Source organism: Argentina silus, assembly GCF_951799395.1.
Source record: "Argentina silus genome assembly, chromosome: 20".
Lineage (NCBI taxonomy): Eukaryota > Metazoa > Chordata > Actinopteri > Argentiniformes > Argentinidae > Argentina > Argentina silus.
This window is the reverse complement of record NC_139674.1, coordinates 6,404,647-6,422,546: the sequence shown is the minus strand read 5'-3', so window position 1 is coordinate 6,422,546 and position 17,900 is coordinate 6,404,647. Positions and strand designations below refer to the sequence as shown.

At 44.1% G+C, this 17,900-nt stretch overlaps 1 protein-coding gene across 3 annotated transcripts in view; it reads left to right on the top strand.

The window, feature by feature from the left end:
* syn3 (synapsin III) overlaps nucleotides 1-17,345 on the top strand; it is a gene marked incomplete at its 5' end in the record, with an annotated part of 66,271 nt that extends 48,926 nt beyond the window's left edge. The window contains 8 exons of one of the 3 annotated variants that reach the window (XM_083691800.1): nucleotides 5,177-5,239; nucleotides 9,015-9,157; nucleotides 10,069-10,143; nucleotides 10,403-10,505; nucleotides 15,313-15,444; nucleotides 15,807-15,837; nucleotides 16,388-16,544; nucleotides 17,177-17,345. In XM_083691800.1, the coding sequence (XP_083547926.1) occupies nucleotides 5,177-5,239; nucleotides 9,015-9,157; nucleotides 10,069-10,143; nucleotides 10,403-10,505; nucleotides 15,313-15,444; nucleotides 15,807-15,837; nucleotides 16,388-16,544; nucleotides 17,177-17,306 (834 nt within the window). In that variant the 3' untranslated portion in view covers nucleotides 17,307-17,345. Of the gene's footprint in view, nucleotides 1-5,176; nucleotides 5,240-9,014; nucleotides 9,158-10,068; nucleotides 10,144-10,402; nucleotides 10,506-15,312; nucleotides 15,445-15,806; nucleotides 15,838-16,362; nucleotides 16,545-17,176 lie in introns of all 3 variants that reach the window. The other 2 variants (XM_083691799.1, XM_083691798.1) reach the window with 2 other exon arrangements.
* Nucleotides 17,346-17,900: the final 555 nt, after the last annotated feature.

Below are 17,900 nucleotides of genomic sequence, written 5' to 3'. Positions count from 1 at the left end.
GACATGCAAGCAAATCTGTGTTTACCTAAAATGAATGGACTCAGAGTGAAGTAGTGGTTGTGTTCTGTTATTAAATCATATTGGTTAACCACCTGCACAATCATATTTTCATAGAAACTGAAATAGGAAGCATGAAGAACACCCTCTCATTCATTTAGGTTGCTCATTTAAGACGTTTTTGATATCTAGATTTCTCCGATGCTAGTCATTGACTGTAAGATGATACTGCAAGATGACTGACAGACGAGCCATGGTGGGAACACATTGACCCATGTCCAATAAACAAGTGGATGTCAAGGGGATTGTGCCCAGAACACTGTGTACATGACTCACTAGCCAATGCCTTAATGACTACGTTATTCCCACTTCACTCACTCTGCAACCCTTGAGCAGGTTGCAGGTGGTTTGCCCATCAAACTTCACCATCAACCCCAGATCCATCACGAACGTGGTTTTCTCAGGAAACTTCCATTCTGGAATCTTCCATCCCCTGAAAATACTGTAGGCCCTGTTTTCCAGACAGCTGTTTCCCTTATGGAAATACACTGGGATGGATCATAATAGGAGCCAGATGACACCAGATTCCATGACAATTATTACCATGCCCCATTAGAAGGCTATAAAGGGTTACTATGTGATACAGTGAGCATCCAAAGCATAGTTTGCGGTGACCGGTAGCACAATTTCCGAAAAAAACAACTTGAAAATGAAATGATGTCTGGTGGGTTCTCTTCTGGGAACAATGTGTGACACATGTTTTGCCATGTGCACATGTTCATTCAAATCTACTCTGGAGTCAACGACAAAGCCGGTGGCTCATCTACCCGAAATAGAAAAAAGGTTGTGTTATATTGATACTGAGTATCACTTCTGATTATAATGTATACACATAGTCTCAGACGTTTTGTATTTTTAGAGGTTTTGCAAGACTGATTTCAAAGGGGCAGAAAATCCCTTCAAGCCAGGTGTGTGATTACAGTACAGTAATTTGCGTGTGCTGGGTAAACTTCATTCCTCTCTCAAGGCCAACTTAATCTCTGGCCAGGACTTTATGTGGACAGGCTCTCTTTGGTTCTGGTGCCAGCCAATCTTTTGAAAAGCAGCCTGGGTCAGGGTTCCCCTTCTCTCTTCGTCTGTGTAAGTCATTACACTGCTGTCTGCTCCTTGATGTGGCAGCTTTGAACGGCCATAATAAAAATTAAGAGATCATAAATGCGCGATGGATGCACCATGTGTAGCAGTGGATAATTGATGCGCCCCCGTAGGGCGACTTAACCCCCTCCAATCAGAGCTAAGTACCTCAATGATATACCACAGATCCTTCTAGCCTTTCTACTTTACTGGCTATACTATTGTGGACAATGTGTTTTTCTTGTCACCCTCTCTTAGATCTCTGCCTGCCTGTATGTCTTGCTGTTCATTACTACTGTATAAGCATCCAACATCCAAAGTATTCAGAAGCTCCCTTCATGAGTCACTCACTGTAATATTGAAATTTAGATTAAACCCAGGCCTACAACTTCACTGGGCAATAATGGCAGTCGAAGACCTTTTGGTCCCTCCATTATAGTGATCAGTGATTCATTCAGGATGACAATTGGCCACAGATGTACTGTAATAATCAACCTTTTCCAAGAACACAATGGCACCTGCAGAGACACGGGGTCAATGGCTCGATTCAAAGTACTGTCCATTGGGTCGTGGAAAATTCCAGGGGTTCAGTAGACTGGAGATAAATGTTTCAGGTGACTGCTGCTATTTAACGATTTGCCTATTTGCGTATGTTTCGACGGTCAACAAAACTCATCTTTATATTGGGGTTAGAATGTCACACAAAGGTGTTTGGAGGATAGGGCCGTGTGATTCACCACAGCTTTCCGGCTGAATGATCTTCTTGTCTGTCTTTCACACACAAGTATATATAGAGAGAGTGTTTTGGAACCGAGGAAGGGCTTCCCTGAAGCATTTCCATTATGTGCCAGACCTGGTCGTCTGGTACATTTACTGTAAATGACGCAGGCTTGTGTTGTGAAACTAAACGTAGCCTGGTGAAATCACTGGCCGTATAATTAGCTTCTCTCTAGTGCGATTTCTCGATTACTTTACCATACTGAACACATTTTTGGGTGGGAACAGGATAGCCAGTACTGCCTAGTACGTACATGCAGCTGTGAGAAAACAAAAGCCGAGGTTTAAATCAAAACTTAAGCATGTCTCAGAGCTAATAAGTTCTAATGGCTACCAAGGATATTTTATGGGCGGAAACCTTTGGGTGTTTTGTTGAACAAACCTATAAAATATATCAATCACTACTGTAATATACAGACTGGGCCAATAAAACTTCCTCTCTGGTGTCTGAAAGAACAACACCCTATGGTGTCAATGACCTCAAGTCTGTAATAATATGATCAATGTTTTATAATTGTCTTTGGCATGTTCTAACAAAGGCCAATGTTAGTCTAAAAAAGTGTCCTGTTTATTCAGATATTACAGTAACTCTGAAGATGACAGTGGGGAAAGTGTACTGAGTCATGAGTGAATCAATACAAAACACAGTGAGCACATGTCCCAGCCCGAGGTGGAGTCAACACTGTGTTTCTTTTCACAAGATGCCCAGACTTATTTGTTCCTTGCAGCAGGAGTGGTGTAGGATGTGGTCTCCGTAGAACATTGGTGTACACACAGTGTCTCGTCATCACCACATTGATGGGAATGCCGTCAAACATATCCAGACAGAGTAGGCGGCCACAGACCTGCCCGTCCCAAAAAAAAAGTTCTCTCCCTCTGGGATAGGCACGCACAGGGGGAATGCGCTGTCCCGGTCCGGGCCAAGATGTGACCACTTCTCAGCCACCCGCCATATCAGGAGTCTCCCCACTGGTCAACTCACATGGACTGAACACAAAATGACTCAGCTTCCGTCTGAGGATCTGTGACTGCTGTCTTTTGTGGAGATGGAGATTTCCATTTTCTAAATGCGTACCGTACACTGGATTGCTGCTAGATCCAGTTACAATGGATTGATGTAACACTTTACATTCATCCTGTACGTTGCCTCAATAGCTGTGTAGTAACGCTATCATTACTCTTGTAACAACATTGTATTAACATGCTGTTACATAGTCATTTGGTTATTCATGTACCAGCATGTTAATACTGAACAATGTTATAGGGGCACCTTTGGGCCAAATATTGTGTGACTGGTGCTGATGTAGAATACCTGATAGTAAATTGTGTAACTGTTCTCTCAGCACAAACATAAGCTTCAGTGTACACTGGAAATGGTGGAGTCTGCCCTGATCAATTGTGTGATAGAAAGAAATAATATATACTTTTCAATCTACTGTATGACACACTGTGTTTTATTTGAACAGAGGATATTGTACTTATCCAAGTTCTGAGCTCTCTGGTCTATTTTTGAGATCTCAAATGTTTGACTCACTACTGTATATAAATGGATTGTGTAATTGTGATTGCATATTGCATTGTTTGTAAGTGGATTATGAATACACTATCTCGCTTCTAACGTGCGGTACAGCCAAATTAATTTGAACCAATGATGGATAAGATTACATGCTACCTTGTCAGCACAGCTCAAGGCTGTAGTTTAAAGATCTTTTATACACTATTGGCAGGGACATCCCAGCAACGTAATGTGTGATAGAAGAGCAGAGCAGATCGCTGTCTAGATTAAAACCATGGCAACATTCAGACTTCAGACTCTGTTCAGTCCTGTCCACTGTCAGGGACTAGCGATAAAGCTAGTGATGGCAGCTGCCTTCGTTTGCCCTCGCAGGTCTGAGCTTACATGACTTCATGCTCTGGCTGTGTGCCCTCCGACTGCACATCCTCTGTGTGTTTATCCAGATCCCTCCTCTGGGTGGGTCTCAGAGAGTGTGTTTCAGAGGTTCATACCTAGGACCCCCCGCTCTGATGCTGATGTTAAATTACACCGAAACGACTGCCAAGAATGAAAAGAGATTTAACAGTACCGTACCTCCATTCATGCCAATGGCCTACATGTACTGTAATGTACTTGTCAGTGAAGTACTGTACAATCATCTGCTTTTACCATACCACGGCAACACTTATGGATTTACCGTAACAGTCCTACATGTATGGTCTTCACCTTTAATGGACCACTTTTAAAGTGGGTCAAACATTCCTGTCCTGATCGGAATGCAGGTACGCCGATGCGTTGGCTCGGGATAACCATGATATTGTCATCATTTGCTATCAGTAGAAGAGAAAGACTAGGTCTGATTGAAGAGGCCGTTACATAAACTCTGACGCATTACTCTCAAGTGAGCGTATCTCATCGCTGCAAGCCATTTCAAACAGAGGGGGAGAAGGGAGCATTATAAATACGTTCCACGCTGGATAAGCCTCTCTTTAGATTACCGTCCCATTTACAATCATATCAGGAGATTGATCAGTGGCAAGACTTTGTTTAAACGAGATGTTTGAAGTCATCTGTTGATGTTTCATCCACTCACATTACACACGCCATAAGAAATACCATGTCTGCGGTTGGGCCCGGGTTGTCCAAACCCATCCCAAGAAGCTGTGGTCTCCTTATTCCCATTTCCCAGAATTTCTCTTTTGTGTAATAAACCAACATTCTTCAGAAAATACTTCATGCCTCCTAAATTGGGTAGCTTTACTGTAAGCTCATCGTGGTATTTCCATAAGAGTCTTTTGAGGACTTTTATGAGATTTTGATTCTATATGGTAGGCCTAAAATATGCGTCACAAGTTAAGAGAGGAAATTGTGTTTTGCATTTAGTCGTCTCTGACCTACACTCACCAGTTCAATCCAATCTATATTTTTGGACTAGTGGAGCCTTAGCTGTGTGGAGTCGTTAAATCAAAAGCTCTGATATAAAGACCCGTTTTTATAAGTTAGGTTGCTGTTCAGCGTAATCCTTCACCTTGGCTTTAGGTTTTCAGATTCAGAGTAAGAAAACAAACATTAATGTCCTCAGAGAGGCAATGTGTTGCGCAGCATGTTTGATACCATTCCTCATTCCACTCAATGCATTACAATGAGCCCGTCCTCCAATTTCTACTTCCACCAGCCTCCTCAGATCTAAACCTACTGAACACAGAAGGCCCTCTCCTCTGCCTGTGGCTATCCAGGCTGTCGTTAACGATCTGTTTTTGTGTTCTTTTCCAGCTCACAACACCAGAGTTCCCTGTGGTGGTCAAGATGGGCCATGCCCACGCTGGCATGGGCAAGGTAAGTTCCTTGCAGACACACATGTAGACACAGTTGCAGACACATGCACACTTATTCATACCAAAACAGATCTACCAATGATAAGGTCTGGGTGTGTTCTGCTGGTATCGCCACTCTTCACATGTCCAGTCTTGATTTGTCTGTTTGTTTTGGCTAAGGTATTACAAGAGTTTAGTCAGAGAGTACAGGGTCCTCTTTATCTCCTCCCTGTGTATTTCTTAGCTTGCCAGCGAGATGCTGGCAGCCCTTTTATAATCAAACTCTCAGGAAGTGGAGATGGGCGTGAAGCTGCTCTACCAGAGCTGGATCTGGTCCCTGTCGACACCCATAGACTGAGGGGCTGATGGGCAGGGGCTTTCAGGGGGTTTCCATGTTTATTAGCAACTTGGCAGGACAGCTAGGCAAGACAGCTAGGCAGGACAGCTAGTCAGGACAGCTAGGGAGGACAGCTAGGGAGGACAGCTAGGGAGGACAGCTTGGCAATGTCATGTGAGTCAGCAAACTGATGGGATGCAGTAGCTCCCTCTCAGAGGACCTGAAGACTTCCCCTCTAAATCACCTAATGACTTAACCAATACATGCAAAAATCTTTATTTGCTCTTTTGATCTTTTTTCCAACCTTTTTGCTCTGCTGTGCAGATTTGATTGAATTCCAGTCTTAGTTGAAAAATAAAGCTCTGAACTCTAGAGAGGAGGCTGTCTTGTGCCTCATAACCTCATAACTTTTTTTTTCCTCATAAGACCATTGTAAATAACAACAAAGATTAAAACAGGCATGTGACTGTTCTCCCCAGTGCACTGAGCAACATAACAGCCAGCTAAGTGGGTCATTAGCGAGTGGCACCACTACACACAACACACATACACACACACTTTTCAAACCAAAGAGAGGGTTGCCCTGAGTGACATGACATGACTGACACACACACACACAAAACCACACATTCTTTCAACAGCTTTCAGAGAGTGATTAGCCCCAAGTGTACCTCTCCTTGTAATACAGGACCGCCCAGTCTGTGCGTTCACACACAGTACACGTGGGGGAAGCACTTCCTCTATGGTTATCCCCTCTCCATCTGAAGGCCGGGGTTTCCTCTACTGGGTCCTGCAGTGCTATAGAGTTCCCACATGGCCTCTGGAACACTTAGCATGGAGATCATTGTAGATCAGGACCTCACTTAACCCCCCTGACCTCCACAGAGCACTGAGAACTGCAGGGAGAAGAGGGAATGCTGGATGTAGGCCATTCCTGTTTTTGTTTGTCTTTTAGGTCAACGATGCTTCAAATGCCTTTTAAGTTTAGCTGAGAGACTCTTAAAAATGCCATTGCTTGTGATTCAAGAGTTGTGTATTTGCATTTTGTTATGTGGGATTGAACAAGGACTATCTACGGCCAGATATCCTCTTACAGGGCCTCATTCATCAATCGTGTGTACGCATGGATTTGCTCTTAAGTCATGTGAAAGAACAAATTCATGAACTTCTCAGCATTCATCAGTTCTTGTTAGTTGAAATATGTTCTTGAGATGAGAATACAAGAGTTCTTCAGACCACACGCACACACATTTCTTTGATCTAGCGAGTCACATTACATCACTTTAACACATAAATATCTGTTGATGGGCCTCTTCAACAGAACCTACAGTACACGATGACAGGCTAATAAATTAATTCATTATAATTTCGACAACTTTGATTTATGCATTGATTATTTTACTTCACAATTAAACTTTGAACAATCTTGATAATATATTGATTGGAGCAAATTATCATATGATAGCCTATATCTATTTATACCAACAACAACCCACAAATTCTAAGATGTCGCAGTGGTGTATCTGGTATTGTGAGAGGTTGTGCCCATGTGCACCATGGCTAGAGAGTGTGTCTTGGGAGACTGCAGCAATGCAGCGTTTGAGAGTGATTAGTGGCTCTCGAGCTGTTTCGCCTGCCAAAGGAGACAATGTGGGACTGATTGAAATGTCCTTGTATGGGATATTCTGGCTCTTTACTTATGCTAATTCACAACTACTTGCACATGCATCCAAATTAAGAAGATTTGGTATTCATCGTCATACTGTGCTGTACCCACGCGGGTAAGAACAAAATTGGTTTGTGCGTTTTATGAATCACACGTTTTTGCGTATTAGTCTTTTTTTAAGAACAAATTTTAGCGTAATTTAAGAACGTATTAATGAATGAGGCCCACAGTATTCTCTTGTTGTAACCTAAATGCCCTTTATTTGCCTATTTGCTAAATGAAGAGGAATTGTAAGTGCCAGGTGCTTTCACTTCAACAATATTTCCTTATGGTTTCAAATCTAAATTAAATGTTTCGACAGAAATGACAAGATACTGTAGATACAGTACTGTACTATTGACTTAAGGTCATCATCCTATTCTAGTCTAACATCGATCCATGATATTTAATGATGTCAGATCTCAGAGAGAGATCTCAACAGCCTGTTCATTGCTGTGAGTTTAGAATCCTCTAAGAATCTCACGAGTGGGCAGACAGTCTTAGCAGACACTGTACAATATGTGTCCATCAGTGAACCTGTGAGTGTCCAAAATTACACTGCTTTTCCACCTTACACAGCACTTGATCTAGTTGCCAGTATTTACCCACTTGCTTACCTTATGTTTTCTCTTTCCATTATGGTCGACTTTATTTACTCAATGGTTCGCTGACACTCTGCGTGGCTTCATATATTTAAATCATGGTGTGGGTTTACGGCCTTGGCTCTCCTCCTACTGTAGCTATTGGGTTATGGCCAGAGGGAAACCACATTCCCCACATCTAGCTACTGTACCTCTACCTTGAAATAAACCAAGATGTTAGGAATGAAAAGAGTGGTTACTGTACACCTATGACCAACCAAAGAGGTTGTGTAACCAAGATGTCATACCCTCTGTCTTTACTGTAGTGTAGGATCTACTACTACTACTACTACTACTACTACATTCTATTCCCTTTTTTGCTTGATCTCTCCTCCCTTTTTGGTTAATCTGTCATTCATTCCCCCCTTCACCCCCCTGTTGACTTGGCGAGAGGAGAGGCGCGTTGGAGGGATAGAGGATACATCACTCCGCCCCTATCAGCGACAGCGCCGATGGTGGCCGTGGATGAAGCACCGTTTCAATGATAACAATGAGAGTGATGATAATGAATATAAGGAATGGGTTCAGGGCTCTGGACACTATCATCATACATCATGTTCTGTACAGTGGTCAGTGAGCTATACATCATAGGCTACTGATTTATGAGCGTCTACCCCTCTGCCCCCGTTTCCCATGGTCTAATGGAATCTGAAGAGTCTTTCTTTGATTAGATATTAATGTATACATATGGTTGGCAATTGGGTGCCTGAGTGTTCGTGACAGAAATTCTTCTTTTTGTTGTACTGTAGGGTACTGTTGACCCTATTCAATCAAACTCAGTTATATTGAAACATTTTCCATTAACAATTATGGACCTAGAAATAAAATTTTACTTGTGATGTTTTCTTTGGATAGGTTCCAATGACGTAATTTCCATCAAACTGTTGTGTCCTACTGTATGTAATCACTTGCTACTTGGATACCCTAATGGGTGTGAGAACATGCAGTTCAAAGCACCCTCTTAAATGTTTCCATTGAAGAACCTCTCATTATCCTGTCTGTGTTAGTGTCAAATTCCTGTGGGGTTGTAACCGCTACCAGCTCCGTTCACAGCTTTAATAGCATGCTTGGTAATTAGCCAAGCGCTAACGAGCGGCGTCTTCCTCCCCTCTAGATCAAAGTGGAGAACCAACATGACTTCCAGGATATCACCAGCGTGGTGGCACTGGCCAGAACCTACGCCACCTCTGAGCCCTACGTCCTGTCCAAATACGACATCAGGATCCAGAAGATCGGAAACAACTACAAGGCTTACATGTATGCATTCTGCATGTTTATATTGTATATACTGAGAGGAAAACAGACAGAGAGAGATTGAGACAGACTGATAGACAGACAGACAGACAGACAGACAGACAGTGAGAGAGAGAGACAGAGGAAGAGAAAGAGCGACCTTAGAATAGTCGATCATGCACGCCATGCGAGTGTGGGAAGAGGCCCAGGGTGCACCCCTCCTACTCGGTGGAGCCATGCTGGGCTGACCCTCACCACAGCATTTCCTCCTCTGCCCAGGGACGACCTCGCCGCTCCATCACGGCTCCAGTCTTCCAGGGTCGCACCCTGTCCCGGCATTCCCTTCCGTCTCCGGAAAGGGAAGTGACAGCGTCGGCCAATGTCACTGCGGGCACAGCTGGGCAGCCTCAGTCTCAGAGGCATGGCCACCGAGACATGAGAGAGAGGCTGAGTTACTGAAGAGGTTTTTTATCTTTCATCTTCAGTCCTCTCTGAGTTACCAGACACGTCCCTTTGAGACATTCAACAGCACACTCTTGAATGCAAGATACCGTGCACAGCAAAGACACTGACACAATGAACATGTGAGTCAACGCCCTTTCAGCTTTCAAGTCTCTCAGTCCAAACAATCGCTTTGAGTAAGAGGAGTGGAATTGAACCTTATCTCAACTCGTTTCCTCGGCCTCGGTCATTGAAAGAACGTCTCCAAACAACTGTGACACAAACAGAATATAGGCGTGCATTGAAATCATCATCATCATCATCAGTGCAAATGAATTGAACGATAAAATCTCTCCAGAGGTCTTCCATTGAACCACAAAAACAAAAGCAGAGAAATGACTAAGCTGTTGATCATAACTTTCCATTCCGGTCTTGGAGAATAGCTGGAAGCTTGGTTCATTGCTTAGATTTTTCTCTTTGATTTCCCCTTGTAGGAGGACGTCCATCTCAGGCAACTGGAAGGCCAACACGGGCTCCGCCATGCTGGAGCAGATTGCCATGACTGACAGGTGAGCTGTCCTATAGACACAATGTAATGACAAAGATGACATTGTGGAATGTTGCGTAATTGCATTTTAGATGATGTAATGTGCATTTTCATTGATTGTTTGATAGGTATACTGTAACTACAATTTACCATGATGGTGTGTAAGAATCGGTAGAGACCGTTCGGCAAGAGCCATTAACATTAGACAGACACAGATATGGTGGAAAGTGTGTTTAGCCATTGATAATGACTTATCAGTTGTGGATGTCACTCTGTTCCAGATATCGTCTTTGGGTGGACTCCTGCTCTGAGATGTTTGGGGGCCTTGACATCTGTGCTGTGAAGGCTGTCCACGGAAAAGACGGCAATGATTACATCATCGAGGTCAGCTCACTTGGAATGTCAGAATGACTTCATGGCTTCAGACAGAAGCTGGAGGACTTCTTATAGCGATAACCCCTCCGTCAGGGTTGAAAAACACAAGACGTATCTCAAATAACAGACAGCCATATCAGTGTATACAGTAGTTGCCTTCACATATTTGCTAATCCACCCACCTCTGGAGGCACATTTGTAGATTTCCATTTTCTGAACATTCAAGTCAATCAAGTGGTGTTCAGCACCTATACTAATCCAGTTTACATTGCATTTGTCATAAAATCTTTGATCAGGGCGTAAGAATGAATGATGATAGATTTTCAAAGCCAGAAAATATTGTGATTAAATTAGATTCCTCTTGTGGGCGATAACGTTTTCAAAGTCATGAAGTCATAGATCTCATTGACAGACAATAGCTGGTAGATGACAGAGAAGGAAAGGCGCAGCCTGAATAGAACTCGCATGATCGGAAACAATAAACAATAAAGATTATGCTCTAGACCAAACACGGCAATTAGAATTCAAACAAAGGCTGTGGTTAGCTAGCCGGAGCCCTGTCTGTCTGTCTGTCTGTCCGTCCGTCCGTCTGCATTGATGAGGTCATAGCCACCTGGGTAGCACAGCTCGTCTGACACTCTGGTTCTCTTATGTTGATTGATGGAACCTGTCCTCAACTGGCACAGCAGAGGAGAGCCGAGAGGATAGGGACGACCTTGTGTATCCAAAACCTTGGATGATGTGAATGAGCTGTGATATAGTTGCGCAACTGATTAATTATTATTGCTCTCCAGGTGGTGTGTGTGTGTGTGTGTGTGGGGGTGCGTGTGTATGTGTGTGTGTGTGTGTGTGTGTGCGTGTGTACTTTGGTGAAAGGGGACTTAATATGGGGACGCTCTGTTGACTTAATGTCTCAACAGATCAAACTGTCTCATTATTTTAAGATACAGCCTGTGTGAGTCCATTCCCCTGTCGTTGGGTCACTACAGAGTAACTGCATTGGGAGAACCACCCAGCGAGTATGAAACAGTAACGCTTCTGTGCAGGTTGTGCTGCTGCTATCTATTACAGGCTATCACACTGTTACCTCTGGCTGGGTTGATTTCAGGCTGCTTGGCAGGGCGGCGTGCTGGCGTACACTTGTTGCATAAGGACACATCTGTTAAAGAGGGCTAGGTACCGTCCACCAGGCACTTCCTGTTGTTGCAGTGAGCTCATGGAGTCTCCAGACGAGGCCTGTAGCCTCTGTCTTTCTCTCTTTCTCACTCACACACACACACGCACATACACTCAGGCAGTTAATCAGTAAATAGATGCCCTGGCAGATACAAAGGCAATGATATAAATGCATTGGCCTAACCTGATGTTATTGGACACCTGAGACCATGCACACACACACACACACACACACACACTGAAGACAGACACAGCAGCGGAGATAACGTACATTGCCCTGACCTGACGTATCTGGACTGTTAAAAACATGACGTACTGTACTGAAGTGCAGTGGTCTGGATGCTGAGGTAGTCCTGTCTCTCACAACCAGCCAAGCCTCTGGTTTCCTCCAGACAAGTCTGGTTTATCTCCTCTCACAGGGAAGCACATGGGGAGAGGTGGTGGGAAGAAGAAGGGATGGGATAGGAGGAGGAGGAGGAAAGAGCTTGTCAGGGTTAATGAGAGAGATGAAACCCAATTGTTTTAAGCTCTCAATGACCATCTAATCACAATTCACAATTGGTTTTATTCCTGGAAGTGTATTTCCAGTCCGCATCATCATACACACAGCATTTTTATCAATGCAGTTTATCTCGAATTCCCTTGTGGGCAATTACATGTTCTGTAGAAAATGGCCTCCTATTGTTTTTCCACCATACTGACGTAAACAGTACTGACAAACATTTCCAGTGCTCTGAGAACTGTCCATATTTAGCCTGAAAGCCCCGACATCGCCACTCTGTTTGTAGGGTGGATGTCACCCGGCCGTCATTCCGCTGGTCCTCCCATTTGGGAAGGCTCAATCTGAAACCCCCGGCTATCTCCGGAAATCTCCACAGGCTCTCCTGAGACTGTGACACACTGCATTCTTATTCTGAGCGGCCAGCGGGTTAGAGACAGGGACCTCAGTGACGCAGTCATGTAACAATGTTTTCTGTGACAAGGAGCTCTAGTTTCTCCTCTCTCTCTCACACACCCCTCCACTGGTTGGAATTTAATTAGCGTGGATGGGGACATTGCAGTGTTGCACGTCCCTGACAGTGGTGGGAACCTGTTTATGTTCCAGACAAGACATTACACATGACATCTCCCCTAACGAGAAGTAATGGCTGTTTACGCCCAGCTCGTATAGAATTCAGTGGTGCTGATATTAACATATAGCATATCTTTATGTTGGCAACTTGGCCTGTTTTTATGATGTTATTGGCAGATGTGGTATGTATTCGATTAGATCAGATTAGATTGCGGTGTCTTTGGTCAGCGGTTGACATTATCATACATGAGTCAAATGTGGTCCATGAGAATGATACTTTTGATGCAAATGACTTACAGTTTATATCAGATAAATCTAGTATTTTCTTTTCATTTAGGAGCATTCAATGGATAGCATGCATTGCACTGTATATGGCTGAGTGAAGGAGCAACCAAGAACAAAAAACTCTTGTATGACAAACCTTTGCTCATTGAGGCCATCATTGAAATCACTTAGCAACGATAAAAAAACCAATAGCCTCTTTAATCCAAGTTTTTGTTTTTTTTGTTTTTTTATATAAAGATTGTTCAGTATTGCCCAACTCAGTACAGACTGTGCACTATAATTTCATGCCCTTCACAGCTCTTCGCACCGTGAACTTTGGCATACAGAATACAGTGTTCCCGACGACGAGAACAGAAAGAACACTGTGCAGCCCCAATAAAAGAGCCAAACAACACCTCTGTTCTAATACTGAAAGGGCAACGCTGCCTTGTCATCTGCTCGATGACTCTATATCCTAATAAATCAGCAGGGTGGGACCCGGGCTCAGGCTGCCACCGCACGGCCGTTTGAAGTGGGCCTGGTTACAGCTGCTGCCAGTCCTCTGGGGCTCGTGAAGCTGTGGGGCTCTGTCCCTTTGCGGTTATGACTAAGATGCCACACCGCCCAGCGGTGCCTGCCATGGCCTAGCCCAGTCACTCCCCTAGGGCCAGCAGGGCTCTCCCGAGACCCCCCCCCCCCTTTCTGTGTACAGAGGAGCACGTGCATGACAGGGGGACGCCCGGGTGTTTACAGTGTGTAGCCAGAGTGCGTGCGGCAGCTCAGACACCACTCAGGGGACTGGCATCCCCCTCGCGCTCTGCCAGCAGCCACGCTTCTCCTCTCGTTTGTTTTGGTTGTGATTGGACGTTTATGTTGAGTTAATCATTTATTATGGCCGGGCCCTTTGTTCATACCCTTCCGAAGTGAAGCCTGGAGCCATGCCAACCATTTGGATACTCGTACTCAGTACATATTATTCTGCTCTGTTTACTGTCTCTCCCCACAGAACGTGTTCCTTTAGGGTGTGTGTCCTGCGCATCACATGCTCTATTTGCAGTGTCAACCCAGAACTCATAAGATGATGACCTGTAAAGTACCTCCTCTACCAGATGGATTGTGGTCCATTTAATCTAATGTACTGTACACACCTAGGGGATTTTTGTTTTCCCTATGGTCAAATTGTCTCGTGTATGTAATGATACAGTACTTATGTACTCTCACTGAGCACTTTATTAGGAAGACCTGTACACCTTCTCATGGCGGAGGTGGTGTAATGGTGTGGGGAATGTTTTCTTGGCACACTTTGGGCCCGTTAATACCAATCAATCATCGCTTGATTGCCACAGCCTATTTGAGTGTTGTTGCTGACCGTGTGCATCCCTTCATGGCCACAATTTACCCATCTTCTAATGGCTACTTCCAGCATGATAATGCACCATGTCACAAAGCAGAAGTCGTCTCAAACTGGTTTCATGAACACAATTGTGTTGACAATGAGTTGACAATGAGTTCAGTGTTCTTCAGTGGCTTTCCCAGTCACCGGATCTGAATCCAATAGAACGCCTTTGGGATGTGGTAGAACGGGAGATTCACAGCTTGAACGTGCACCTGAAAAATCTGCGTGATGCAATCATGTCATCATGGACCAGAATCTCAAAGGAATGTTTCCAACATCTTCTGGAATCAATGCCACGAAGAATTGAGGCTGTTTTGAGAGCAAAGGGAGGCCTACCCAGTATTTAATATAGTGTTCCTAATAAAGTGTTTGGTGAGTGTATATGTGGCCTTTCTGATGCAATTGTCTGAGACATATGTCTACATTTATTTACTATTTATTTTATTTCTCCCAGGTTGTTTTTATCAGGAGCTCAGTGATCAAAAGATGCACATTCTTACTTCCCACAGTCGCAAACCCACAGTGACCTCACCACCACCGTCATCCTCCTCATCACTCTATATTGTCAATGCATCTCCTAGCAGCTCACATAACATGTCCAAGACTGCCCTCTAGTGGAAAGCTTGGTAACACTTTATTTTAGTGAACACATATTAGGCACTCATTTGTAGCTTCTAGGTATTTGCTTTCTGCCTAGCCCATCAAGACACCCGTATACACACACCCACACAACAATGTTATTGGGCACAAGGTTGCCCTTGAGGTTAGGGAGGCTAGCCAGTAACCCCAAGGTCGCTGGTTCGATTCCTGGATAAGCTACAAATGAGGTAAAATGAGCCTTATAAGTGTTCCCCGTACTAAATTGTTAGCGAAAGCTTGAACCCTACTGCTGTGATTGGTGTCTTCAGGTGATGGACAGTTCCATGCCTCTGATTGGTGAGCATGTGGAGGAGGACCGGCAGCTAATCACTGATCTCGTGGTGAATAAGATGACCAGCGTGCTGCTGGGTATCACCTCACCACAGCCCACCTCTGTGAAGGTAGGCCGATCACATCTCAATCCAATCTCTCTCCTCTCCCCAACTGCAAAATCCTAATGTACAGCAATCAAACGTTACTTTGGTGATGTCTCTAAAGCAATGTAGAATAGCTTCAAATGGATTTTAAATGTGGGACATAAATGTCGTTAAAGGGTCGAATTGTCGTAATAAGGTAGGTATGGTAAATAATGATTTGTAGAGAAAGAAAAGACCTGCACTTGGTATACCAACGTTAATGACATTACACTGTTATTGTACGCTCGAAATGTCAGAGATTACATTTTTAACGTTTTGTATTTCAGAGCAGGTTTGTTTTATGTATTTCCTAACCATACGACTGTACTGTATCTCTCCTGGGCCAGCCACAGACCACCCAGCCAAGACGGGCTTCAGGTAGGCTATCCTCCCCTAACACCTTATCGCCAATGGTCACAGCTACCCTGTCTGTTTGACCTATGCTTTAGCTTGTTATCCTGTGTCACACAGTCTAATCAATCCTATCTCAATTTAACCTTTTGCAGATTACTTTATCACAGAATGGCTATCAGAGAAACCCACATTAAAAGCTGGTTAATGAGTACTCAATCCAAGTGGTCCCATTTAATGATTTTCGTATCAGGTTGTTATTGAACAGCTTCAAAGCACAGCCATTATCCATGATAGCAATAACTATAATGGGTGTTAGAGTGTAATGAAACATTATTTTTATGCGGTGAGGTCAGTGTTTGCAATTGAGTCTGTAAATTACAGTATGAGTCATACATCAGCAGGGCATCTGGTTTAATCTGGATAGGCTTTCTGACATCAGCCACACTGGGAGCAGACGGAGAATCACAAAGATTCGAGTTTAAATGTGTTTAGACATTTATGTTTTTATTCTGCTAACTGCCATTCCTTTTTGCTGATAGCTTTTCTAAGACAATTCTTCCTGTGATTTCAGCAGGTGGGCCCCGCTCTGCCACTGGCTCACCCTCCCAGTCGGCCCAGGGCTCCCCTCAACGCGCCCGCTCGGCTAACACCTCCCCCAGCCAAGCCTTCCAACCCGGCCCCATCCCCGCCACCTCCGGCCCCACCTCCCAGAAACAGCCTCCACAGTTGAAGTAAGTTACCCCCCAATTTCCATGAGAACTGAGGGGGGAAATGTAATGTGTTCAGGATTCTAAATAGCCTACTGTCCATATCCTTTTGGAAGAGCACCAGGAAACCCCGTTTGTAGATGTGTGCCGTGTCTGACCTCAGATGGTTGCAACAGCAGGTGGAGACATTGGACAAAGCTAGCGCGTGCTCCATTTGCTTGACTCTCTCTTCCTGTTAACAATAATGCACAATAATATACAATAAGACACGGCCACTTTGGTTCTTGGTAGAGACGGCTCATATTTACAGGAAGCTCGGCTCAACTTCCTCCATTTTCTGCATGATTGTGTGATGGAAGTGAAACTCAATTTCCTCTCATTACCTTAACTCTTCCCTGCCTGCCGACTGTATGTGTGGATTGGCAGCATTTAGCAAGTGGCAACAGTTGTCTGTATCTTTTCCATTGCTATAATTAGCGTTAATCTTGATCTAAATGTTATAATATTATTGTCCCTCCGTCATACACTGTAAATTTAGAGGTGTTCTCACCTGAATTATGAAATCAATGTCAACAGACCTCTCACGCCATCACCTATAGCCCGTGCCAGTTGCCCCCTCGAGCCACAACCTCTTCTTACGTATTGCCCCCTTCCAGCAAATCACAGTCGCTTACCAACACCTTCAGCGTCACCGAGACATTGCGAGGGAGCGCCACGGATGACGAAGCCAAGGCCGAGACTATCCGCAGCCTCCGGCAGTCCTTCGCGAGCCTCTTCTCCGACTGACAGACTCCAAGAAGACAACCACCCACTGATAGCCATCGGCCTCAAGAAGAAACCCCGAGAGGCATACCTGTTCCAGAGCATGCTCCATCCACAGAGCAGAAGCTTCCTGCCCCCCCTCTTCCTGTTCTTAACCTGACTAACCTGAAACAGCAGGTGGCCAGGGTCCACCTCCTAGATTCGTCCCTGGACAACAAAGACGCAATTTAACAGTTCCTCTTGTACTGCTCGGTGTAGTTGAGTAACTTTTTAATGTTTTGTCATATCTTTGAAATGTTTATCCTGTGATTCAGTCTTTTTGATTTTGATTTGTCTACATTAACACATTTGTTAAGCAGTTGCTTTCCAGAGATAAAGGCAATATTGCAGTATTTATCAATTACAAGTAATAACAGTGTATGGTTAGGCTCACCAGCAATGCTTTCTGTAGCATCTTGCCAGTCACATTTCACAGGAATACTATTGACACGTCTCTGTAGACTCATAGGTCAGCAATTAGCATAGGCCATAGCCTAGATAGTAACTACTGTATTAGTTATTCTGTTATTTTACCTTGACCTTTGATTACCAAAGTCTTTTAGATTGAATTTCCTTGTG